Source organism: Bos indicus x Bos taurus, chromosome 15, assembly GCF_003369695.1.
Source record: "Bos indicus x Bos taurus breed Angus x Brahman F1 hybrid chromosome 15, Bos_hybrid_MaternalHap_v2.0, whole genome shotgun sequence".
NCBI classification, from domain to species: Eukaryota; Metazoa; Chordata; class Mammalia; order Artiodactyla; family Bovidae; genus Bos; species Bos indicus x Bos taurus.
The window spans coordinates 50,039,003-50,066,532 of NC_040090.1; the positions used below are offsets into that span (position 1 = coordinate 50,039,003).

The 27,530-nt window shown below is 46.2% G+C and overlaps 1 protein-coding gene across 4 annotated transcripts; it reads left to right on the forward strand.

Annotated features, from left to right (window-relative positions):
• Positions 1–393: 393 nt before the first annotated feature.
• On the forward strand, positions 394–27,036 carry SCN3B (sodium voltage-gated channel beta subunit 3). Of its 4 annotated transcripts, XM_027563441.1 has the most exons (7): positions 395–813; positions 1,117–1,296; positions 9,785–9,948; positions 13,096–13,321; positions 19,446–19,584; positions 22,698–22,777; positions 23,137–27,036. In XM_027563441.1, the coding sequence occupies exons 2-6, from the start codon at positions 1,242–1,244 to the stop codon at positions 22,759–22,761; spliced, it is 648 nt and encodes a 215-aa protein (XP_027419242.1). In that variant the 5' UTR covers positions 395–813; positions 1,117–1,241; the 3' UTR covers positions 22,762–22,777; positions 23,137–27,036. The 4 variants fall into 4 exon arrangements, with proteins under 4 accessions (XP_027419243.1, XP_027419242.1, XP_027419239.1 ...); XM_027563442.1 differs by having other exon boundaries at positions 394–1,296; positions 23,306–27,036; XM_027563438.1 differs by having other exon boundaries at positions 395–1,296.
• The last annotated feature ends 494 nt before the right edge of the window (positions 27,037–27,530 follow it).

Sequence of the window (27,530 nt, forward strand, 5' to 3'; positions counted from 1 at the left end):
GATCAAGGCTAGACAAAGAACACACCGGGAGAGAAGGAGGGGATGGGGTCGCGAGAGAGAAGCCAGGGGCCATGTACATTTCAGATGACGTCACTGATCATTGCCTGCGAGAGATTTGGCCCTCCTCTTCCCGGAGCTAGAGGCTAGCACGTCTGTGCAGGAAGCCGGAGTGGGGTTGCCTGGCGGGTGTGAATGGGTGGGAGGAGGCGTGCCCCTGCTGGGGAGACATGTGGAGATGTGAAAGGGAAACCTGGAGACAGCCGGCGAGCAGAGAAATCGCGGGGGCTGAGGTGTTTGCGCAGCTCCGAGCTCCGCCCCCGCGCTCGGCAGCAGTGATCTGCCCTGGGAGGGGCACGCCTGTTTGGGGGTGGGGAGTGTTGCACGAGGGGGTGGGTCCGTGGTGGCAGTGAGGGTGGAGAGCCGCCTGCGCATGTCAAGGCTGACTGAGCACACACGGTCTAGGGGGCCTTGGAGAAGGGCAGCTGGTCACCTGCCACCCAGGGTCGGGGCCCTTGCACGATCTTGTGGGCGAGCTCCCGGGAAGGGGTCCATCCCCCTTCCCTGCCGCCCCACCTCTGAGATCGCCGGCCAAACAGAAGGTTCCACCTTCTTCCTGGCCGCTCCGGATCTCCCCGGGGAGCCTCGGCGGGTGTGGACGGTACCGAGGTGGAAAGAATTTTGTAGCTCAGACGGCAGCTCCGTGTTGGTTTCGGGTATATGGGCACGCCCAGTTGGAGAAGCCGCCAGGGCGGATGAAGCCGGCGCTCCCGGGTCTGGGTGGATCCTGGTTGGAGCGTATCTGTTCGTAAGGAGGTGAGAGGTGGATTAACATGGACCCCTTCGACAGCCCAGCCGCCTAGAGCCTGCCGGCTGCTCGGTTCCGAGCCAAGCTTTCCGCGACGCGCAAACAGGAGACTGGAAGTTCCGGGGTGGGCGGGGAAGGCGCTGTCCGTGGTGCTGATCCGGATCCCAGCAACGGGCTCTGGGGAGAGCGCCCCGAGCTGCCGATCCGCTCTTTTGAACTGGGGCGGCCCGCTAGGGTGGCTTGGAGCTGAAACCCTCGCTTGGCTCCAAAACCCCGAAGAGCCTCCCCAGTCACCTTGGCCTTTATTTCAGTCAGAAAGTCGCCTCCTTGGACCAGTTCGTCCCAGAGGGTTTCCTCGAAAGTCTCTGAAAGGGAGCGGTTGTTGACCCAGGGAATCTCTGTTTAGCCCCGAAAGCCACCCGCTGAAAAAAAAAAGATGCCTGCCTTCAACAGATTGTTTCCTCTGGCTTCCCTTCTGCTCAGCCTGTGGGGTAAGTACCAGCATCCTGCCATGCGAGATGCAGATAACAGTAATAATGTTAATAATAATAACACATTGATATCGTTGGTGACAACAAGGAGCCCTGGTTGGCTTCCCTCTGTACATGTCTGCCAGACATGGGATCCAGAAGGATTCCGTGAGAGCTAGGATTTTGAGATTGTCAAAAGGCCTCCCTATTCCTCTGATGCTTTATTCCCGAACCTCCCTTGGTGGTTTTCCCACCCTTCCTCCCGTTTCCTGCTAATTACAAAGTATTTTTTTCCCCTTTCCTGTTGCTGAAAGAGAATGCTGTCACGTTCATTATTAATATATATATATATATATATATATATATATATATATATATATTGGTTGCAGTTGCATTTCATTTCTCAATGAGTTCTTCAAATTAATTTTTATACGTTAAAAAATCTGGATGTGTGCATTTTGGGAGTGAAAATACTTTAGTTGTTGATCCTACTGTTTAATTTTAATAAAATTGGCTTCAGCCATTTGCAGTAATATATTAGATGAATAGGCACCTGGGAATTGCATCTTTTTTCTTTTTCATGAACATGGGGAACTAAGGTGCTTTGGTGTTTGGGGAGCTGGATTTTTTTGCCTTCAAAGATAAATAGGTTCTTGTTTATCTATTATGAAGCAGTGAGGTGACCTTCTCTTGCCAAATAAGGGATTCCTATACTTGGAACAGTAAAGCTGAGCAGAGTGGTCTTAGAGATGGGCTTGAAGTGGGATGCCTGCTGTGTATGGCAGAAGTTAATGAATCTACATGATAATGTCTGGATGTTCGACTGAGAGAATGCTTAACTGTATTGATGTATATCCCTCAGCGTCTGAATGTGTGTGCTAGTTTGTGTTGGAGCATGTTAGCATGGGCATCTGAATGGATTGATGAGGATGTAGTAGTGTGTGTGTGTGTGTGTGTGTGTATGTGTGTGCCTGTAGTTGTGTGTAGTTGTGTAGTTATGGGCATTCAGTCTTGGTCAAATATACGTGCTCTCCAGTTGATATCCTTGCCATCATCTTAGCTACCTTCCTCCATGCTAAAAATCAATAGCCAGGATAATTAGATGTGAGCATGCCCACCTACCTTACTGAAACTAGGTATGTGGGATTATGCTCTATGATTGGCATGGAACTCATTCTGCTAGTGCAGTGGCAGATATGCTGATGGGAATTGCCTCTTTACCTTATTATCTCTTTATTAAGCCTCCAGGACTAACTCTGGCTGCCAGTGTTATCTGGATTTTGCATGTGACCAGAAGCAGAGCCAAGCTTCCTGTTGAACAAAATGCTTGATGAGACAGGCTGTGAAGGACAAAGAGGGAGAGTAAGGCCAGTCCCAAGGGCAGACTCACCGCCATCCATTCCCAGTAGAGTAGACCAGATCTGAACATGAAGCAGACATAATAGGTTGCCAATGATCTCACCTGTCTTGAAGACTAAAGGCTGAGATTTCCTCAGGGGAGGTGAAGACTAGGGACATGAGGCTTAGGACAGGTTCTTCGGGCTGCGTAAGAAAGAACATGAGTAAAGCAATGACAGGTGAAGTTGTAGAGGAACTTGGGTGATATTCTACAAAGCCTTTCTTCCCAAACCCTAATTTAAGTTTTTAATGTCTGGATTCTAGTGGAGGGGAGAGTATGCTATAGTCTAGGACGTTTTGACTAGGACTTACAAAGCCTGGATCAGAGTCTTAGCTCTGCCACTAGCTTTTCATGTCATAACTTGAGAATATTTGGTTCCTCATATATGTGTATTTGGAAATATGTAAGTCTGGAAGTTGGGGCAGATATCTAACATCCTTTTTAGCTGCACAGTTGAATGGTAGGGAAATAACTTACAGAATATTGCTAAAATGCCAAAGTGCCCATCTTCCTCTCCACCCCTCAATCCCCCTGCCAAAAAAAAAAAAAAAATCTGCGGAGGAAGTATATGTGTTACACCTATCCTTGTCCATCCTCAGCTTCTGAACATGGTTCACCAAGTTAAGAAGCTACATAAGGCCATTCTCACACCAGTCAGAATGGCCATCAAAAAATAATCTACAAACAACAAATGCTGGAGAGAATATGGAGAAAAGAGAACCCTCTTGCACTGTTGGTGGGAATGTAGATTGGTACAGCCACTATGGAGAACAGTATGTGTGTGTGTTAGTCACTCAGTTGTATCTGACTCTTTGCAACCCCATGGACTGTAGCCCGCCAGGCTCCTCTGTCCATGGGATTTTCCAGGCAAGAATACTGGAGTGGGTTGCCATTTCCTTCTCCAAGAACAGTATGGAGATTCCTTAAAAAACTAGGAATAAAACTACCATATGATCCAATAATCCCTCTAGTGGGCATATACCCTGGGAAAACTGTACTTGAAAAAGAAGGATGTACCCCAGTGCTCATAGCAGTGCTGTTTCCAATAGCTAGGACATGGAAGCAACCTAAATGTACATCGACAGATGAATGGGTAAAGGAGATATGGTACATATATACAGTGGAATATTACTCAGCCATAAAAAGAACACATTTGAGTCAGTTCCAGTGAAGTGGATGAACCTTGAATCTTGAACAGAGTGAAATAAGTCAGAAAGAGAAAAACAAATATCGTATATTAATGCATATATATGGAATCTAGAAAAAATGGCATTGATGAACCTATTTTCAGGGAAGGAATGGAGACTCAGATATAGAGAAAGGACTTGTGGACACAGTAGGGGAAGGAGAGGGTGAGACTAATGGAGAAAGTAGCATCAACCTATATACATTGCCATGTGTAAAATAGATAGCTGGTGAGAAGTTACTATGTAGCACAGGGAACCTAATCTGGCAGTCTGTGATGACCTGGAAGGATGGGATGGGGGAAGGGAGTGAGGCTAGGGAAGGAGGGCATGTATGTATAATTATGGCTGATTTGCATTGTTGTACGGCAGGAACCAAAACAACATTGTAAAGCAATTTCCCCCCAATTAAAAATAAATTAAAAAAAATAAATTAATTTTAAAAAGGCACACACACCTAAAAAGAGAAAGAGATAGTTCAGGAAACTTTGCCATTAAATGTTAGAGAGAAGGCCTCACTTCACAAATGCGATCTCATTGTATTTGCATGTAATTCCAGTATTGGAAAACACTTAGCTTAGATGCATTCACCCTTCCCAAACTGATTGGTCACATGATGCAAATGTGAATGGAATTTTTCCATTCTTTTATTTTCTGCATGAATTCGGCAAAATTCCACATTTCCTTCATTAAAGTAAATAGTAGTAATAATAATAAATCCACACTTGCCTAGTGCTTCACAGTTTACAAAGCAGTTTTCAAATGAAGATTTGGTCCCCATAGCAATCCAGTGGTGTTAGTCAGGGAAAGTAGTGTCGTTTCCAGTTTAGAGATAAGAAAATAAGTGCAGGGAAGGAGAAAGGACTTGTAGAGAACTCTTATCTCGTGAGTTTGGTCTTCTAGTGCTTGTTGTAGCTCTTATGGTCACACCTGCTGCCCTCTGTACAGGATTGCAAGGTGGGCATCTGTCCTTTCATTTCTCTTTGGAGCCACCCTTCCACTCCTCTCCCAAGCCTAGGGCCTTACTCATCACCTCCTAGTATCTTCTCAGCTCTTCCTCTCCAGGTCTACTCTCCCAGATGTCTGTTGTGCTGGGGAATGTTTTCCTCTTTCCCCCCAGCAACCCATTTTGCATCCCATTCTCTCAAGGCTTTGCTAAGTGACTGGCTAGATCTGATAGACCAAGTCATTTCAGGGTGTTCATATCTACAAATAATGTCATTTATTACCTCTTTCTGGAAAGTTTTACTTTCTAATCAAAGCCTTTATTTTCTTAATACAAAGGAAAGCAGTGTAGAGCAAAGTCAAGAGGGGCAATATAACCAGATAACCAAAGAAGAGAAAGATTAGAGGAGTTGGTTACATATACATTACTATCCACTGCTTAATATAGATAGATTAATGCTATTCCTTAGTTAAATATAATCATAACCAATCTATTCTTCCTTCTCATGTTTCCACATTATTACTATGGAAACAGAAGAGGAGACCAAAGGTCAAATGATTTGGCCAAGATTATTCCAGGAGTTTCTTATTTATAGTCAGCAGGGTGGGTTGAATGTCTACCATACATACAGTCTTTTCTAGAATCTAGAGGATTTCATGAAAAGAGAGGAAGTAGTATACTGGAGACTCACAGGATGGAAAAATAGACTTTACCTCTGGATGGAAGGAGTTGTTGTTCAGTCAGTAAGTTGTGTCCAACTCTAACCACATAAACTGCAGCACGCCAGACTTCCTTGTCCTTCACTATCTCCCAGAATGTGCATTGAGTCAATAATGCCATCCAACCATCTCATCCTCTGTCACCCTCTTCCCCTCTTGCCCTCAATCTTTTCCAGCATCAGGGTCTTTTCCAAGAAGCAAGTCATATTGCAAAGGGAAAGCAAATAAGGATGAGTGGATTTTGTGGCCATTTTTCAATGTCTTATCTGGGACCTCATGAATTTAATTGACCTCATGAGCAGGGTTCTTTCTTAGGACTTCAGACTGGACTTTGGCAAAGAGAAGGTGGTCAGTGGGGCTTACTCTCTGATGATTGCATTACTCAGGGGCATCTCATAACAAAGAGAGGCTTCTATACCCTGCTGACCATCCTGACTACATATATTCTGCTTTCCCCCCTTTTACTCTAAATGAACCAACTGTGTTTATAGTTAAGGCCAACTCATCCTCATGTTCACTGGAGTACATCACCTCACACCTATTCAAGGATGTTAGTCCAGCACATGACATTTGCAAGCCCAGCAGCTCTATTGCTATCTTCATCCAAGCAGAATCACTGAACCATCTCTCAGTCTGATCCATGTACCAGCCTTTTAAGTGTTCTGTTTGCGTCCACCCTGTGCTTCCTCACCTCTTCAGTTTATTCTCAACAGAGCAGTCAGATCATGTCGCGCCGTTCTTCCACTCAGAACCCTGCAGTGCTCCCGTGTCATTCAAAGCAGAAGCCAAAGTCCTAGTCATGGTCTACAAGGGCAGCCATGATCCGGTCCTGGTTTATTTCTTCTACCTTGTCTCCTTCTATTCTCACTTTGTTCCCTGTACTTTATTATTATTTTTAAAAATATCTTGGGACTTCCCTGGTGGTATGGTGGATAGGAATCCACCTGCCCCCATTGCGGGTAACACAAGTTCGATCCCTGGTCTGGGAGGATCCCACGTGCCTCAGAGCAACTAGGCCCATGGACCACAACTACTGAGCCCAGCCTGTGCTTCACAAGAAGAGAAACCACTGCAATGAGAAGCCCAAACACCACAACGAAGAGTAGACCCTGCTCACCACAGCTAGGGAAAGACCACACGCAGCAACAAAGACCCAGCACAACCCCCAAAAAATCTTATTTATTTTTGGCTGTATCCAGTCTTAGTTGCAGCACAAACCTGAGGCATGTGGGATGTTAGTTGTCGGACCAGGGATTGAACCTGTATTCCTGGCACTGGAAAGCAGATTCTTAATCACTAGCCCCCAGGGAAGTTCCTGTTCCCTGTGGTTTATTGTGCTCTTTGCTTCTGCCAGCACACTCCCATCCTAGGACTCTCGAGTTGCTTTCTCCTCCGTACACTTTCACATAGATAATTCATATAGCTTGTTCCCTCCTTTCTTTCATTTGGTGCCTGCTCCGTGTCATCTTCTCAGTGAGGCTGTCTCTAATGATCCTTTGTACAGAACATGTTTGTAGAAATCATCCCATAGAGTTTTCATGACAAATTTATTCGATATTATTTCCAGCATTTTGTTGATGAATAAACTGAGTCTCATAGAGATTAAACCGTCTATCAACCTGGGATTTCCATAGCAGTCTAGTGGTCAGGACTTGGTGCTTTCACTGTGGTCCATCTCTGGTTGGGGAACTAAGATCCCACAAGCCACTCGGTGCAGCCAAAAAAGCAAAAACAGTCCACCAAACCCAAGCCTTCAGTTGCCCAGTGCCATCTTCCTCCTGCCTGTATAAGTGTAACTGTACATTACTTGGAACATTTTCCTATTTTGCTAATAGGAATTCTAACTAATTCATCTTTACCACATCTCATTAAATATACATGTGCCTCAAGACTCCCTGCTACATGGGGTTTTCAATGCATAGTCTCTACACCTCTATCCACTCACAAACTTTTGCATAGACCATGCTTTCTTAAAAAAAAGAAAAACAGAAGAAAACAGGCCTATCCTCAAGACTTCAAATGTATCACATTCTGAAAATGTTTCTGATCAGTTCTCTCTGGATAAGGACCCTCCCCCCGTTAAAGTGATGAGCCATATGCAGAAATGTGTGAAATGAATTTGAAATGAGATGAATTTAAGCAAATTCCAGGAGATAGTGAAGGACAGGGGAGCCTGGAGTGCTGCAGTCCATGGGGTTGCAGTCAGACACGACTGAGCAACTGAGCAACAACAAATATGCAAAAGCAGGGGAGCCTCTTGCAGGCTGCCCACTAGAGCAGTCCCAGCTTGCTCAGAGTTTTAAAACCAAACCAATGAAATTTATTTTATCTCAATATGCTAAACTGTATCATAGTGCCTCTAGTTTTTAAACACTATGTCTAAAAATTTAATTTGTTCCCTTCTAAGTCCAATATTTCATTTTTCACTCTTAATTAGTTGGTCAATCTCATTTTAAGCTCTGAATACAGCTTTCCTCTACTTTTAGGAAGAACTAAGACAGACTGAAGGAAAGACTGGCCACTCACAGTGGACCAAGTTTTTAAATGACAGTGTGTATTGTTTCATTTTTAGGGGCTCTGTTTTTATCATGAATGAGAAGGTGGCCTCAGGAGGGGTTAGAAGTCCTAATATAAGAATCCCAGATGCTCCTCTCACTTTTGAACCTTCTGTATAAGAAGGTTCTTACGAAAAAATTTTTTGCATTTGTTAACAGCTTCAGCACCAAAAAAAAAAAATGTTTTTAATTGAGCAAGCCTTACTTTCATGTAGCTTTTGGAGCTGGTCAGAATCTATTTTCTCTTCCACAGAAATCTATTTTCTCTTCCTTCAAATATTTGAAGACAGATGTGTCAATGTCCAAGCTAAGCAGCCCCGGCCACCCCGCTTTGCTCTTACCAGACTTTGCTCCAGACCCTCTCCATCTTGCCTTCCCCTACAAACTTCCTTTTGTACACTGTGACACCGGAACTGATCCTCATAGTCCAGATTTGTTCTGAGCAGCACAGAGGAACTGTTCCTTCTCTGTTCTACAGCTACATCTGTTAACACAGCCCACATTTGCACTTGCTTTGTTGGCAGCCACATCCCACTTTTGATTCATTCTGAATTTTCAGTCTGATGTACTTACCCTCTTTAATGAGCCACAAGTTTCTAGGGGGCAGGAACTATAAGTCCAGACCTCCGAGTGGCATGCAAGGTGCCCTCCGATCTGACACCCCTCCCAATGTTTTTCATTTCTACCACTCTGCATTTATTTTTCTATTTTGTTTTGTATGTTTTTTGATATAGAAATAACTTACATTTTAAAATTCTCTCCCTTTAAGAAATTTGAACATGTTTCTTACTACTCTCCTCTAATTTTATGCATGTCTTTTTTCATGTAATTCTTTTCTATATTTTTGTGTGTGGTGTGAGATTTTGTTGTTGTTTGCTTTTTTATTGGAGTGTAATTGCTTTACAATGTCGTGTTAGTTTCCCCCTCCCGATTCTTAACTGTGTCTCTCCTCTTCTGCATGAAGCATCGCCCCAGTCCCACGGTCAGCTCACATTGTCCTCCTTGCTGCTCTGCCCTCCACTATGCCTCAGAATTACCTACATCTCCCATAAAACACAGATATGCTTACATCTCTCCATGGCTTTGAAACATATGCCCCCCTCCTTGTGCAGTACATATAGAGGTCCCCACAACATGGGTCCGATCTCCCTTTCTGGCCTCAAGTCTCACCATCCTTGTCTTCCTCTCTCCCCAGCTCAGCCAGGAATAACTGCCCCTCCTCTGGGAACAGAGCACATTACTAGTATGTCAGTCACCGCGGTCTGGTTTCATGACACTTAGGAGTGTGCGTTCCCTGCTAGACTATAAACGCCTTTGGGGCGTGGTGAGTGTTTTGTGCAACTTTGAATCTCAGCATCAGGCCTGTCACAGGGTAGATTTCAGTGGATGCTGGTTCAGTGAAGGGGTGCATGCAGTCAATGGGTGGATGCAGAGGTACCCTGTTTGCACCTAGATGCTGAGTCTTTGAGGGCAGGGTCAGATATGTGCTGCTCGCAGCTCACTGTTTCCCGTGAGCCTCTCGGTCAACGCCAGCTCATCCCTGCCGGTCGGGAGAGTGGGTACTTGGGGAGATACTTACACGGGCATGCTATTTTCCCGTGTGTCTCATGGTTCTTCCTTCTCTGTCTCTCCTCCCTCCCTTCTTGCTCTCCCTTCCCTCTGCCCAACACCTCCTGGCCCCTCCCTGTCTCCTGGCCTCTCTCTAGTCGGCGTCTGCTTCCCCGTGTGTGTGGAAGTGCCCTCGGAGACCGAGGCGGTTCAGGGCAACCCCATGAAGCTGCGCTGCATCTCCTGCATGAAGAGGGAGGAGGTGGAGGCCACCACGGTGGTGGAATGGTTCTACAGGCCCGAGGGCGGTAAAGATTTCCTTGTATGTCTGACTGCTGACTCTGGTCTTTGCTTTGCTGGCCTCTGCCATTTTGCACCTGGCTCCCGACAGTCTGGGGGAATGACGATCTGACAAACACTGGCTCCTTCTCTCCAAAGAGAGACAGCTCCTCTGCAGATAACTGACAGCTTCAGTGTAGCCCAGCCTCTGCGAAAGGGAGGGCGCCCGGCCAGCTCCGAGCACTCCTGGTTATAAACAGAATAAGGGGGGGAAGACATAAATAGTATTTAGAGCCCACTGTGCGTCAGTCACCCCACTAGGCAGGTGTTTTCATTTAATCTCTGCACCATCCTACTGGATGGATTAAATTAGGAGAAAAACTGAAGGACTTCCCTGGTGGTCTAGTGGTTAAGAATCCACCTGCCAGTCCCTGGCCTGGGAAAACCCCACATGCTGCGGGGCAACTCAGCCCGTGTCCCACATCTACTGAAGCCCCCGAGCCCTAGAGCCTGTGCTCTACAACAAGAGAAGCCACTGCAGTGAGAAGCCTGTGCTCCGCACAGAAGAGAAGCCCCCACGTGATGGAACTAGAGAAAGCCCCTGTGCAGCAACGAAGACCCAGCACAGCCAAAAACAATACGTTTATTTTAAAAATTAAAATAACGCTGTGTTATTAAATGGAATGACATGGGTTTAACCCATTTAAGTCTCACCGTCTCTTCATCTCACCCCTGAAGTAAGAATGTCGGGGTGACCAAAGCTGATGGTCAACTAGTACATGTACATCAGTGGGTAAAGTGTTTGGGCCATCCTGTAGTGGTTACTTGTGCTAAACCTCCCTAGTGGCTTCACCACCATCCTTCCCACGAGGAACCTCTGACCTCCTTGTGGTCTGGGAACTGAGGGATCAGCCATGACCAATGTTAGTCTGATTGGTTGGTGCCAGTGCCAAAATGGTAGTTATATAATCTGAGTACCAACTTGGGGATGACAGTTATTCACACTTTCATTCTCTCTGGGGCCAGGCTGCGTGGGATTGGTTCTTGACTCCACAGCTTATTAACTTGTGTCCTTGGACAAATTGCTTAACTGCTCTGTACCTCACTTTCCTCATCTCTAAAATGGGGATATAAACTATAGCTACTTCATAGACTTGTTACCAGGACTCTTGAGCTATAATTTTTATTTATTTCATTTTTGGCTGTATCATGTGGCATGTGGGATCTTAATTCCCTGAAAGTGAAAGTTGCTCTATTGTGTCCAACACTGTAACCCCATGGACTATACGTCCATTGAATTCTCCAGGCTAGATTACTAGACTGCGTAGCTTTTCCCTTCTCCAGGGGATCTTCCCAACCCAGGGATTGAGCCCAGATCTCCTGCATTGCAGGTGGATTCTTTATCAGCTGAGCCACAAGGGAAGCCCCTTAATTCCCTGACCAGAGGTCAAAATCATGCCTAGTGCAGTGAAAGCGCTGAGTCTTAACTACTGAACCACCAAGGAAGTCCCATGAGCTATAATTTTTAACATGTTTAAAATAGTTCTGATATAGGAAACACTATATAAGTGTTTGATTAAGAACACACACAAGCACACACACACATGTGCGTGCTCAGTCCAACTCTTTGGGATCCTATGTACTGTAGCCCGACAGGCTCCCCCATCCATGGGATTCTCCAGGCAAGAATCCTGGAGTGGGTTGTCATTTCCGCCTCCAGGGATCTTTCCAATCCAGGGATTGAACCCACGTCTCATGTGTCTCCTGCATTGGCTGGTGGATTCTTACTGCTGAGCCACCCAGAAAGCCCAATACACATGCACACATATACCCAAAAGGGGCAACTAATCGAAGTTTAGTTAGTAAAGAGAGCTTAGATATGAAACAGGTTGTCTGAGAGCAGATACAAAGCCCTTTTTACTGTACTGCCTCATCTTCCTGGAGGCAAGTTTTTTCTCCACAAAGACCTAATGGAGACAACATTAGGATGAAATTGAATTTTGCTTGCTTTTGTCTCTAGCTCTCCTAAAGCTGGGCTCATTTCTAATTCTAGGCTGGACATGTCATTCTGAAGTGGCTTTGCTCCAATCAGGTGCCAGGCCTGGGACAGTAGCCTTCCCAGTACCCAGCTCAGGGCTGACCTTGACCAAGGCTAGTGTCCAGGACCTAGTGTTGCAGGAGCCTGGACATCTTAACGAGGTGGAGAGGTCCCCATGAAGCCTCAGGCCTGGTTATATGCCAGTCACCTGCTCTGCTTCCAGGCCTGCCCAAAGTAAAAAGATGGCTCAGATGGAGGAAAAGAAGCTTTAACAGTTGTGCTGGAAATACAGAGTAATGGTAATAGAAATTTTTGTGAAGATGCAAACATTCCATATTCATGCTGTCCAACTCAGTAGCCACCAGGTACAGGTGTCACTGAACATTTGACACGGGGCTGGTGCAACTGAAAAAACAGAATTTTACATTTAATTCCTAGTAATTTGAATTTTAATGTAAGTAGCCATGTGTGGCCAGTAGAGATTAGATGAACTGCACAGCTGTAGAGGGGGAAAAAATAGGTATGTCAGAAGGTGGAAGTGTCAGAGAAAAGAAACATAGAGATCAGCTCTAACTCCACCCAGAGTGGAAGAGCTGATGCACGCACATCACTGGCATCTCTCTGCTCATCTGGGCCACTCAAGCAGCCTGGGTCCCCTTCTTGTGGCCTGGCCACGACTGCCCATGTCCCCTCAGTGGTGATCAACTCTAAGAGTCACATTTGGAGGCTGGAGCTCTCAGATCCTTCATGACAAATGAAGCTGCCTCTCTGCCTCCATCTCTCGCTGGCGGCCCCCACGGCACAGCTTTCTCTCTTGTTCTTTTTTTCCATATCCTTCCAGTCCTTCCTTTCTCTCAGCCTCTGGTATGTGACACTCATCTTCCTCTGTTCTCTTTCTTTCCACCCCCTTTTCCTGCCTACCCCATCCTTCCACGTCCACGTGCCCTGACCCCCCTGTGCCTTTGCCCGCCCTGCCTTGGCTCTCTTCCCTGCCCCACTCTGAGCCTCCACCCCACTCCCACATTTTGGGAGCTGCTGGTAACATCACCCCCTCCCCCCTGTCCATGCACCATCTAGTCCTCTTCTCTGCCCTGTCCTCACCCCTCCCCTGTCTTCTCTCATGGCCTTCCCCCACCGTTTCTCCACGTACAGATCTACGAGTATCGGAACGGCCACCAGGAGGTGGAGAGCCCCTTCCAGGGGCGCCTGCAGTGGAACGGGAGCAAAGACTTGCAGGACGTGTCCATCACTGTGCTCAACGTCACCCTGAACGACTCCGGCCTCTACACCTGCAACGTCTCCCGGGAGTTTGAGTTCGAGGCACATCGCCCCTTCGTGAAGACCACCCGGCTGATCCCCCTCCGTGTTACCGAGGAGGGTAAGGCTGGGGCCCAGGCTCTCTCAGGGGAGGGAAGACAGTGGGTCTCCACACAAATGAGCCCCTTGAAGAATGCAAACTCCCATGTATTTGGAGTGGTGAGACCTAAAAGTGCCACCGCTGGCTTGTCTTCCTGGAGTGGCCAGCTTCCGGCAAGCTGCCTGAGAGCTTGCCTCTCTCTGTGCCTTTCCTCAAAGCAGAAAGGCTTGGGATGATAACGCAGGAATCTTTACCTGGTCCGTGGCCTTGCACCTTCAGAGAAAAAGGACAGCCTTTGCGAAGCCTGAAACTGCCAAGTCAGCTCCGTCTTCTCTGGCCTGTGTTGAATCTCTGATTCCATGGGCTCAGAGAAATCTCCTGCGGTTCCCTAGAGGTCATCTACCTTCCTGTCTGTGATCCATACGGACCTCTAAACTGGTGGTGCTCACACTTCAGCCAGCCTCAGATTTCCCTGCAAGACTTCTTAAACCCAACCTTTCTGATTCCATACACAGAGCCTGAGAATTTATGTGACTAATAAATTGTCAGGAGGTACTGATGCTGCCGGGGACCACGCTTTGAGAACCAGTGCTCCAGACCAAAGTCTGACAGTCTTTGTCATCTGTCTCCCTCCACAGTAATCATATGAGCAGCCCCTCCTCCGTTCATGGCGTCTCTCCTTACATAACTTCATGCTCAGCTGGGAGAAGGGGAAAGATGTTTAGCTCTCTAGTCTTTACATTTTTTCAGATTTCCCCCAGGTGGTTTCTTGTTAGGCTTGGAAGTCCTTTCATCATTCGAACTCAAATGTTTGTTGTGATTAAGTCCAGAATTGTGAAGGTGAACTTAGAACTGTTTTTGTTCTGCTTTTAATAGACTCGTGTTTGGGGCACCATGGCTCCTCACTCACCCCTTGCAAATTTTCCTTCAGGTGTCAGAAAAGTGGTATATGCATTTCCCTCTCTGTTTTCTCACCCAGGCAAAATGATGATGCCATTGTACCTAGCTTCTCCTAGACCGTCCATTTCCAGCACGTTCTCAGCACTTTGGCTGCCCCAAGATGCAGGACGGTGAACACAGACAAAAGCTGTGAGGCAGGAGAGGTGGGAGAGGTCACATTAAAGCCAGGCTCTTCCTATAAAAGGATGCCAGGAATCCTGACTTCCAGGCCACAAACGTATCATGTTATGGTGATAAAGTTCATGACGCAAGAGAGTGAACAGCAAGAGAGAGCCATGTCATGATTTAGTCATGATTTAGACTAGACTAAAACGGAAGGTAGGTCAATCCTGATGGTGCACAGGGATGCTCAGGGCACTTGGCTCAGACTTGGTGAACCACTTGCCCTCTGCAAGCCCATCTCTTCTGTGTGCATGGAAGGGCTTGGGCTGAGACCTCCCTAAGGGATCCTCTTCTGTTTACACACTTGTGCTCCCTGGGGGAAGGGAGCCTGGCGCCCTCTGCTGTTCACCATCGGGACTGTCGGCTGGTGACTGCCAGACGCTTGGAGGCTGCCTCTGTCTCTACCTCCTGCTCTCAAAGGTTTTGCCTCCAGAGTGGTGCAGCCAGTGGAAAGTGTGGCGAAGTGGAGCCTGTCCGCCTGCCAGGCACCAGAGCCATCTTTGAGTAGGAACAGAGGGAGAGTAAATTTGTTTTCAGAGCCACCGAGCCCCTCAGGCTCTCTTAGGGCTGGAAGGAAGCTTGGCTCTCTTTCAATCTAGGGGTTCTAACCAAAGAACAAGCATTGAAATCCCCCAGGGGGCTTTCCTTCGGTGTGAGTGGCTCTGCACCATTCCTGCGGTGTGAGTTCAGCTGGTCGGGGTGCCGTCTGGCGTATGTGAGTTGGAATGACTCCCCTGGTGATTGGAGGGTGCAGCTCTGGTCCCCCATCCTGTGGCTGGGGGACAGAGCTCTGAAGAGGAGGGCTTGCCCACACATGAAGCACCTTAGCGCCAGAAGCAGGACTGTAGTCCAGGTCTTTGCCTCTATTTGCTCTATTTCCACTACGTATTTTCCCCACAGCACCATCCCACTCTCTGCCCCTTTGCTTTCTTCCCCAACCCCTGCAACCCCTTGGCAGCCCCCCCCAGATATTCACTGCTCTCATGCTGCCCCCCCTCCACCATGACACATCCCCATGTCTGCTCCACCCCCGTGGTCCCAGACCCTCTCCCTTCTCTCTGCTCAAGCTGGACCAGCTCTAAGACAGAAAATTTTTTCTTCCCCTAAAGGCTAATGAAGGTACTAAGGACAGCTTCCTACAGTACAACTGCTGGCTACTGCATTCAAAAAAATTATTTTTTTTTACACAGACTCAGAGGCCGCACAAAATGTGGGACCTTAGTTTCCTGACCAGGATCCAAACCTGTGTCCTTTGCCTTAGAAGGCAGATTCTTCACCACTGGACCACCAGGGAAGGCCCTGATTTCTGCACTTAAACAGAGATAGGGGACTTCCCTGGTGGTCCTGTCGTGAAGAATCTGCTTGCCAATGCAGGGGACACAGGTTCCACCCTTGGACTGCGAAGATGTCGTATGCCGAGGAGCAACTAAGCCTGTGCACCAACAACTACCGAGCCCACGCTCTAGAACCCTTGAGCCGCAACTACTGAGGCCGAGTGCTTCAACTCTTGGAGCCTGTGCACCCTAGAGCCCATGCTATGCAAGAGAAACCACCACAACAAGAAGCCTGTGCAATGCAACCGAAGAGTAGCCCTCAGTTCAGTTCAGTTCAGTCGCTCAGTCATGTCTGACTCTTTGAGACCCCATGGACTGCAGCACACCAGGCTTCCCTGTCCATCACCAACTCCCAGAGCTTACTCATACTCATGTCCATCGAGTCAGTGATGCCATCCAACCATCTCATCCTCTGTTGTCCCCTTCTCCTCCCGCCTTCAATCTTTCCCAGCATCAGGGTCTTTTCTAATGAGTCAGTTCTTTGCATCAGGTGGCCAGAGTGTTGGAGTTTCAGCTTCAGCATCAGTCCTTCCAATGAATATTCAGGACTGATTTTCTTTAGGACTGACTGGTTTGATCTTGCACTCCAAGGGACTCTCAAGAGTCTTCTCCAATACCACAGTTCAAAAGCATCAATTCTTCAGCGCTCAGCTTTCTTTATAGTCCAATTCTCACATCCATACATGACCACTGGAAAAACCATAGCTTTGACTAGACAGACCTTTGTTGGCAAAGTAATGTCTCTGGTTTTTAATATGCTGTCTAGGTTGGTCATAACTTTTCTTCCAAGGAGCAAGCATCTTTTAATTTCATGGCTGCAGTCACCATCTGTAGTGATTTTGGGGACCCCCAAAACAAAGTCTCTCACTGCTTCCATTGTTTCCCCATCTATTTGCCATGAAGCGATGGGACCAGATGCCATGATCTTAGTTTTCTGAATGTTGAGTTTTAAGCCAACTTTTTCACTCTCCTCTTTCACTTTCATCAAGAGTAGCCCTCGCTTGCCACAACTAGAGAAAGCCCATTTGCAGCAAGGAAGACCCAGCACAACCAAGAAAGAGAGAGAGAGATTGAGAGATCGTGTGCTTTAAGTTGAGCACATTGCAAATCAGGCTGTAGCCAGCCCGTGAGAGGACATTTAATATGTATGGCATTCTCCTGTGCCTCCAGCTCCAGTTAGAAAATCTGGGTGTTCCTGTAACACTTGGACTGCTTCTCTGAGCTGAAGGTCATGGCTGTGGCTATGCTGTGCTTTTAATGAGCTAAGCCTTGGGGATGACTTGGGTCCTATGAATAACCAAGGACTGTGAATTTAATTTGCTGCCAAAAGGTAGCAAAGGGAAATCTGAGTGCAGCCTTCCTTCCCACTAGGAAGGAATACATATCAGGACATTTGGCATGTATCATATTTTATTTATTTTTTAATTAAAATAATTTTTTGGCTGTGGCTCACAATTGCGGGATCTTAGTTCCCTGATCAGGGATTGAATGCCAGGCTATGGCATTGAAAAGGCTGAGCCCTAACCATTGGACAACCAGGGAATCCCCGATCATGTTTTAATTGTCATTTTTTGGGTTAGGAAACATGGAAGATCAATATTTATTTATATTCTTTCATTCAACAGATACTTATTGAATAATTCAAGTATTCCAGGATTAGACAACAGGATGATCATTCAGAAATAAATATATTCTTAAAAAGCACCCAGTCAGTACAGAAGAGTGATAAAGACATCACAAAACAACTTGGGAAGTGTTATAATGGATGGAAAAGTGCCTGGAGAAGGACATGAGTGATAATTCTGCATGAGAAGTTGAGGAAGGCTTAAGAGGTGGGGGCTTCTGTGGAGCCTAGAGGAATCTGTGGGAGATTGAAAAACAGGAGACAATGTTGGCACAGAGGTAGCAGTGGGGTGTGAGATACAATCTAGGAAGAGGAAGAAGAAATGTTCACAGATTCCAGAAGACCACAGTGTGTATGAGTAGAGAGGTTTTTCTGGCCAAGAGAATGGAAGTGAGGCAAGGAAGGCTTCACAGTGAGTGGCCTTGAGAGCCCGTTGAGCGTTAATCGAGTCAGATCTCTGTCCTGAGAGAGATGTAGAACACTGAAGACTTCTCAGCAGGGATACAGCAGAATCAGATCCGTGTTCTGAGGACTTCTGTGGTGGTCCAGTGGCTAAGACTCCATACTTCCAATGCAGGGGGTCCAGGGTCTGATCCCTAGTCAGGGAACAAGATCCCACATGCTGTAATGAAGACTGAAGAGCTCACGTGTTGCAACTAAGACCCATCTGCTGCTGCTGCTGCTGCTAAGTCGCTTCAGTCGTGTCCAACTCTGTGCGACCCTAGAGACGGCAGCCCGCCAGGCTCCCCCGTCCCTGGGATTCCCCAGGCAAGAACACTGGAGTGGGTTGCCATTTCCTTCTCCAATGCATGAAAGTGAAAAGTGAAAGTGAAGTCGCTCAGTCGTGTTCAACTCCTAGCGACCCCATGGACTGCAGCCCACCAGGCTCCTCTGTCAGTGGGATTTTCCAGGCAAGAGTAGTGGAGTGGGGTGCCATTGCCTTCTCCGAGCACAGCCATGTAAATAAATAAACATTAAAAAAAAACTGTGTTCCAGAAGTAGAACTCTGGGGACAGCCTGGTTAATACACAGAATTCTCAAATCCTCATTTCTGTTTGGGTTTGGGATGACCTGAAAGGAAGCTGAGCTGGGGCCGTCCTTGTTTCTAATCCAAACTTGCAGAGAGCATGCCCAGGAGACTGGGTGGGTTGATGGCACTGGCCTTGTCCCTGTTTTCTGATACCCTGTGTCTCAGGACATGATGCTCTGCCATCCGAAGTTCAGAGGACAGAGTCTGTAGACCTAGGACATGTGCCTCACACCTGTGCAGACTTTTACATGTTATTTTTTAAAATTTTATGTATTTCCTTATTTTTGGCTGTGCTGGGTCTTTGTTGCTGTGGGCTTTTCTCTAGTCGTGGCGAGCGGGGGCTGCTCTCTAGTCGCAGCGCACAGGCTTCTCTTTGCAGTGGCTTTTCTTGCTGTGGAGCACAGGCTTTAGGTACGTGGGCTTCAGTAGCTGTGGCACACGGGCTCAGTAGTTGCAGCTCCCGGGCTCTAGAGCACAGGCTCAATACTTCTGCAACAGGGGTTTAGTTGCTCCGAGGCATGTGGGATCTTCCTGGACCGGGGATCGAACCCATGTCTCCTGCATTGGCAGGTGTATTCTTTATCACTGAGCCACTAGGGAAACCCTTACATCTTACAGATATTCTTAAATACATTAGATGATGTATGGTGTGAATTCTTATCCTTACTTTACAAATTGAGAAGCTGAGTCTTAAATCAAGGAAATGACTATTCACACAGCAAGAAGTAGGAAAATGGGGACTCAGCTGTGCGGTGTATCTCACCCGGCTCCAGGATTCCTTCCACTGCTCTACGACTTCTTCCCCAAGCCACCCTTCTCCCCCATGTCTCCCTCCAGAACATCTGAAGAAAGTTAGTGAGAAAGCTGACAGACACAAGAGCTGGAGGATATTAAAGCTCTTTGATAACTTCTCAAGTTCCTTTAGACCATTGCTTATTTAAGACACCTAAAAATAGGCCTCATACATCTCAAAGCTCAGTGACGGCTCTGGGTTTGTTGGACTGCGCATTCTGAGTCTCATTCTCTCCCTTGCAGCTGGAGAGGACTTCACCTCTGTGGTCTCAGAAATCATGATGTACATCCTCCTGGTCTTCCTCACTCTGTGGCTGCTCATTGAGATGATATATTGCTACAGGAAGGTCTCGAAGGCTGAAGAGGCGGCCCAAGAAAATGCGTAAGTCCAAAGATGCCAAAATAGGGATAGCCTGCACCTTCAGAGCGCTTGCTCTCATGGGTAAGGTGGTGAGCGATTTACACAGTCCTCCACTTTCCCTCACAACAACCTTTAAGGTAGGCAGCAGGCATATACCCATTTTACAGATGTGAAAGTTGAGCCCGAGACCCTTTGCCCCAGACCATTATAAGAAGCAAAGCAAAGTTTGACTTCATGCCTTTCATTCTTAGCCATCAGGTAAGGCCATCAGTTGGCACCACAATCCCATAAAACTGCATTTTATGACCATTTTCTAGATGCTGAAGCAGCTCACAGAGCCTAAGTGGTTTGCTGAGGCTGCACCTCAGCATGAGGTAGAGAGGAGAGGCTGGAATTTGAACTGAAGCGTGTCTAATGTCCATGCTCTTCCCATCACATTCAGCTGTTTGCTGTAAACCACAGAGCTCATCAGGCTACCTGGGCCCTGCCCTTTATTAGCTAAGGAACTCTAAACATGTTCTTCCCTCTGGAGCTTGGCAGTGACTGAATATCCAGAGAAGGGCTCTACTGCTTCAGTGTTCAGAGGGTGCCCTGGCCATTTTCACCAAGGCTCCAGTATATGGAACAAATGATGGGATCTGAGGGGCCACGTTGGCCTGTTATTTGGAGAGAGGAAAGACGGAAAATAACCTTCACAGATGTACATAGCTGAGGTGATAATCAAAATCTAGGCTACTGTCACCTGGAAATGCTTGATAAGATAAAGTACCATTTTTCATGATATCTGTCATCTCGGGAAAGTAAAAAATTACAATTGACCAAGATATAAAGATGGAAAGAAATGATATGCTGGGGAGGCTGTCAGTCCTGGTGACCTAGGCGATCAGATTTTAGTGCTAGAGCATAGTAAGTGGCCACACCTGGACAGGAAGCCCCACACTTGGACAGGAAGTGGCCACCCTTGGACAGGAGGTGCCCACAGTTGGGCTGGCATAAGAAACAGAGTTGGAACTGAGGTCACCAGAAGAGCTAGGATCCTCAGAGGGTTACAACTCGTGCAAAGTATTGATCACAAAATAATCAGTGCACCAGCCCAGCAAAAGCCAAGGAAACATATCTACTTGGCCTGCCTCCAAGTGCAATCATAAAAGATTCTTGAGAATTGATAACCACGAACCTGCTCTCACAGTGTTTGGGATTTAAATTTATACTGCCCGCATGATCCAGGAGCCTGTAAGCTGAGAAAGTCAATAAAAAAAATTAGTCCCCAGACAGTGATAACTGTGTAAAAACAAATGAAAAACTATCCTGAAGGGACCCACTTTCCGTTGAGGCTTAATAGTGCTCTTCCGATAAAGCACTGCTGAATCTGATTTTACAATCTGATCCAAAACTATAAGACACAGCAGGAAACAATTCAGCAGGAGCAAGAGAAATAACAAATGGCAGGATTAAATCCCAGGAACTTCAGACACAAGAAGGGTCTGGTAAAATACAGAACATAAGTTTGTTTGAAAGAATGAAAACAATAAGAGGAGGAACCGAAGCGTAAGATTAGAATCAGTTGCTAAGAGAAAGGAACAAGCAGTTCTCTCCCAGATTAATCTGCACGTGCAGTAAAATTCCAATCACAGTACCCATGGGATTGTTCAAGGACCTCAATAAGCTGATCTTAAAAGTCATACAGAGGCCCAAAGGCTAAAACTAGCTTTAAGCCAGAGGATGGCCAGTGGTAAATATTTTAGGCTTTGCACGCTACAGAGGGGCTCTTCACCTACTGCTCTTTCATTTGTTTGTGTGCAACCCTTTAAACAGGTAACAACCATTATTAGCTCGTGGGATATAGTTTGCCTATTTCAAAGAGAAAGTTTTGGGGAAGGATAGGACTCTTCCTATCAGATACAAAGGTTACTTATAGAGCTGGACTGACATAGACATACAACGGGGGCAAACAGAAAAGGCAGAGAGCCCCCAAAAGGTTAATGCCTATATAATAATAATAAAACCCCACTGGAACTTCCTTGGTAGTCCAGTGGCTAAGACGCCAGGCTCCCAACACAGGGGGCCTGGGTTCTATCCTTAGTCAGGGGACTAGATCCTACATGCCACAAATAAGACATGGTGCAGCCAAATAAATAAATTAAATAAATAAACAAATAAATATTTTTTTTAAAAACTGAAGGAAGAATGAACTGTCCAGTAAATGGTATAAGGACAATTCTTTATCCACATAGAAAATAAAACAGACTAAACAAAAATAAGTTGTGAGAGGATTTAAGACAAGATAAAATGTAAAACTATAAAATTCTATTAGGGAATGCAAGTGCATGCATGCTATGTTGCTTCAGTCATGTCTGGCTCTTTGTGACCCCATGGACTATAGCCTGCCAGACTCCTCTGTCTGGGATTTTCCAGGCAAGTGCAGTGGGTTGCCAAGCCCTCCTCCAGTGGTCTTCCCCACCCAAGGATCAAGCTTACATCTCTTATGCCTTCTGCATTGGCAGGTGGGTTCTTTACCACTAGTGCCACCTGGGGAGCCCATGGGGATATAAGAAAATATCTTTATTACCTTAGAAAACAGAATTTCTTAAAATACAAAAGACAAATCAGAGAGGGGAAAGAATGATAACTTTTATTACACTATAAGTAAAGACAGTCAACAGACTGGGAGAAGATATTTTTAGGACATGAAACCATCAAGAAAAAAGATAAATATCTCAGAAGAGAACCTGGGAAAGCAAATGAACGTCATATCACAGAAGTACACACCCACATTGCTTATATGCTTATGAAAAAGATGCTCAATATCACCAATAGTAAGCAAAATGAAAACATTTTGTTTCCCATCCATCCAGTTTGGCTGGTTTAATCTAACAGTATTAAGTCTTGAGAACAATGTGGATAAATGAGAAGACTCGTGCATTGCTTATGGAAGGAAAAAAACCAAAACTCTTGATTCTAGTCTGCTGAAAGGGCCATTCTTCTTTTCTCTTGGGTAACACGGCCAGGAGGAGATGCAGAGACCTCCTGTTCAAGAGGCATCCTTGTTCCTAGGCCCTCGCTCCTTCCCTTTTCCTGTTTCCTCTTCTGAATACAAAATGCACTGATTTTCTTCCCTGTCTCTCCTCCAACAGGTCTGACTACCTGGCCATCCCATCGGAGAACAAAGAGAACTCTGCAGTCCCAGTGGAGGAATAGAAGGGGTCAACTTGAGGTGATGTACAGGGAAAGGAGGGGCAGGTAGATAAGGAGGCAGGTGTACAGGTGGCCTTGTTACGCACAAACCAAGGTGACTTGAGATTTGGTCCCTTAGATTTCTACTCTACATAGAGTCCCCATCCTTAGGGTCCATCTTAAAGTTGATGCCCAAGTCATAAAGCTCTGTGCAAGGTTCAAGTCCTTCAAAAGGTGAATTGCTTTGGCCTGAGTGTTGGGGGCAACTTGAATTCCTTACACACAGTGACAGAAAGTAATCCCCCTTCTCCCTCCTATGTAAGGGTCGTGGATTAGGTCAGTCTTTGGCTGGGATAGACTGGGTTGGCAATCCTCAGTGAGCTGTTTTACCACTGGTAGGTGGCCGGAACACCGAAGGGCTGGCTGTCCCAGGTCCAGTGATATCAACTGCATCAGGAGGGTGCCCTAGGGACCACATCACTTCCCTTCGTGCGTCCATCCTTTCAGTTCATTCTTCATACATCCACTCACCTCTGAACTTTCACCTCTGCCTTGCTAACTCCACCAGACCTCTACACACCTCAAGACTTTGCCAGAACTGAGGAGCCAACATTTCTACATGACTCAATCTCAGCCTGCCCTCACTTTCAAGCAAGTGGCTCTCATGCCAACTGGACCCCTCCTCTGTGCTCCATTCAACTTAGAACATGTGCTGGAGGTGGACACGTGCATCGGCTCCCTCTGGCTAGAGCCGGCTTACTCTCCCATTGCTGCGAGTGGATGTCTTCTTGGAAGGAAGCGGGAGTGATGGATTTGGGTTAAAGCAAGAGTGTCATGAAGTGAGATTTCTTGAAGGAGACTTGGGAAGTCATACAAGTGTGTTCATGACCCTCCTGGGGGATAACATGTGTGTATCTTCCTAGGTAAGCACACCAACTGAGATGGCTGGGTGGTAGTGGGCACTGGGAGTGAAATCTCAATGTTCTTCTCAAAATTTCTGTGGATCAGTATTATCACGCATTTTATAGGAGGCACCCGAGACTCAACTCTAGGAGACCTTAAATGATAAACTGAAGTAGATATAAGCCCAAGGCACTGCCCACTTTACGCTTCCCAAGATGGGATAATTTTATGAAGACTTCAAAATTGAATTTGGCCATGGCCTTGTCTCTTTCATAAGCACAGAAATGGGTGGATTACCTGGCTGAGGTGAAGTCTGATTCAGGTAACTAGAAACTGGCCAGAAAGGCAGTGGACTTGAAGAATTCCTTTAGTGAAAAGATTTGTGAATCTGAGACGTCTTCCAGAAGGACGGTGGATCTGGGAATGGTATAGAACTAAGAAATGTGTTTTTAGTCTGAGACGGATGATGGCAAATGAGTGAGGTGATAGGACTGGGGCTAACCTGGGAATTCATAATGTCCAGGGTGGTTTTTTTTTTTTCCTAGGTGTTAGGAGAGCAGATGAACACTGCAGAAATCTTAGTCGATATCTCATATTTCACTTTGAATGACTGGTTACGTGTGATGTCCTTCGGCACTCTGTGATGGGAGGGGGAAGGATGCTTTATGGGGGGATGAGAAGATGAAATGACTGGGATCTGATGAACAAGATATCCCCCAGATCAGAGGGAACTTCTGGGGGGAAGATCCTGCTCCCTTGGCCTTGGGTCTCACCTGAGAAACTCAGCTCATCTCTGCCATCCCAGGGAAGAGTACCTGAAATAAGTCCTTGTTCACATATTTGAGTGTTGGATTTTATTGAAGAAAACACGTTCCATAAATTCAAGGCCCTTCTCATTGGTAATTTCCCACATGATCCCTCTGAAATAGGAGACAGAATATAGATTTTCCTTACTTTATAGTGAGGAAAACAGGCCTGGATTACTGTGAGGTTTTCCTAGTCATGTGGCTCGTGCATAGAAGCTCCTTTTGACCATGCATCTAACCTGTGATCTAGACTGCACGTTTGCCTTTTTTCCTTTTCAAAAGCCCAACTCAGGTATTCCCTGAGTGAATTTTAATGAAGTTGAATGGTACCTCTTTTTTTCTTATTTATCCTCATAAGTAATCTCCTAATTTCTCAACTCTTCTCATCTTTAATACTTTATTAGGTTATATGACTTACCAAGCATTTTAATTTCAGTTATCTTATTTCTCCTCCATAACTAGCTCTGTGAGGTGGGTACTGCAAGTACATTAACAAATGAAGGAATGGGCTGCCTGAGGCTGACAAGCTTTACCAAATCATAAGTTCATACAGGTGGTAATGAACTAGAACCTGGAGAATGAATGAACCTGGAGAACTAGAATCCAGGTCTTCTGAGCTCCCTGCCCAACCCTCTTTCCACGGAGACCACAGCTGCATCCTTTCATCTCTTTACTTCCACCTAATCTTTGCCTCTCCTGCATGTCCTGAGATCTTAAACATCTCTCATCCCTAGTCCCACTCAAGCGCTCCTCTACCACTTGGCTTCTTGAGCCATGCTAGAAACGTGTTTTCACAGGCTATCTCATTTTGCTTTTCCCCTTTTCGTTGGTTTGTACCTCATTATTTCCTCTGAGTTGCAATTAAACTCCTTCCTGGGAGACTTGATCATGACTATATATCCACAAGATACTGTGATCACCAGCCTACTTCAAATCCTCACCCACTTCCTGTTTCACCACATATCCCTACAAAGGACTCAGATAAATGTGCACTGCTCTGGAAGTTTTACCTGGCATGCTGTTCTTATTAAAGGGCTTAGAAATGTTCTCAAGGGCTATCATCACTCTAGGAACCCCATCTGTTGTATTGGTGCTGGATATTTCCCATGACTGATCCTTAATACAGTTCACTCATGGCCAGTTAGGCTTGGTCTGGTTTTCCCTTTCCTTAACAGCCAGTGAACTTCACTGCTCAACTCGGTTGGCCCTGTAAGCACCTTGCCCTAGTGACTTATACCAACAGCTCAGCCTTGCCTCACAGCCCCAGCTCCTGCGTGGAAACAACCTTGAAGGTCTGTTCCCATATCAGCCTTTATTTTCAGTCCACTTAAAAGCATTATCCTTCAGTGTCACCGCCCCTCCAAACACGCACACACCCAGACTTCTGATTCTCTGAGTTTCTGGTTTCTCCTTAGAGGCCAAACTAGGAATGTTAGTCAGAATTTTTCAAAGCAGGAATAGGCTGGAAATATATTATCAAGTTAAGAATGGTTAACAGAAGAGATAGCTCCTTTTCTTCCCCCCAAACTACTACATCAAAAAGAAAAACACAACCATCTCAGAATGTGACAAAAATCAGAGAGGAAAGACCATAGAACTATATCTTGGCAGGAAGAAGCAAGGAGCTAGATAATGTTTCAGAATATATCTTGGTTCCCCTTCCCTTGGGGACCTTGGGCTTCCCTGGTAGCTCAGATGGTGAAGAATATGCCTACAATGCAGGAGACCACGGTTCAATCCCTGGGTTGGGAAGATACCCTGGAGAGCAGAATGAGAACCCACTTCAGTATTCTTGCCTAGGGAATTCCTTTGACAGACCACGGGGTCGCAGAGTCAGACATGACTGAACGACTAACACACCCCTTCCCAAGTGGAAATGGAAAAATAAAAAAGCACTGTCTTCGCCCCTCCTTTTGTAAATGAAAAACCCCTAACCCTGCGAATCCTCCTAGTTACTGCAAATGTATCCAGATAGTATAGTACCTGGGGCATCATTATGCCCATGATCCATTCATTGTGCATTTCGTGTCGAGTACCAAGAAAGCCCCTGAGTGTGCCCTGTGCTCTTAGGTTTTTTTTTTTTTTAAATCATCACTCAGGCCTTTCCTAATCTCTAGAACTCCACCGTAGTAGATGATTCATGTCTAGCTACCCCTCCCTTTCCTTGAGTCTGCGGTAGGACCCAGTAGATGAGCACTTGAAGCAAGTCTGAATTGTAGATCAGATTTAACCCCTATCACAGCCCAGCTAAGCCTCAAAGCTGGTACTATTCTTTTCTTCTCCGCATGGCAAGAGATGCGGCTGACGGGCAGTGTGTGTGACAGGGAGGGAGGAGCTGAAGGATGAGTGCATGTAGGTTTGTGAAGCAGCGTCAAACACCATCAGCAAACTCGTGCAGCCGTGGACCTGACGAAACTTGTTACCACGTTATCAGCTTTGCGTGGCTTTTTCTTGATTTTCCACAGCCCATCTTTCCCCGAACTCTAGAAATGTTCTTCCTGACCACTCAAGATTTCAACAACCTAATGCCTGTTGGTGGTGTTTTTCAGTAAACTCCTTGTTCCTGTCAATAAAGTGTCTCTAAACATGGCTTGCTTCGGTTTTGCTTCACTGTGTCTGCTACACACATTCCGGCTTCTACTTGCTCTCCCAGCCTGCATCAATTCTTGAACTCAAAATCACTGGATACAAGCCCAGAGAATGCAAACTACATTTAATAGTCTAGAATTAAACACATCATCTCCCCATCTCCCTTCCTTCCTTACCTACCCAAATACACAGGAATCCGAGTCTCTGTGTTCTCACCTGAATGACATCACACAAGTCTCCTGCCAGGTGGTGGAGGGGTTCCCAGAAAGGAAGACCTAGTAAAGGAGGGCCCCCCCCTTACCAGGTCATCTAACATAAATAAAGTAAAGCTGTCCGCCAATGTCCATCTTCCTAGAAGGGCCAAGGCCCCCAAAGGGAGAAGTTACACAAGAAACTGTCATTGGTATTCACAGTCTATCATATGCTTCTGTAATAACAACAGTACTGATTAATAATGAAATCAATATAAAATCATCTTAGTATAGTACTAGCCAC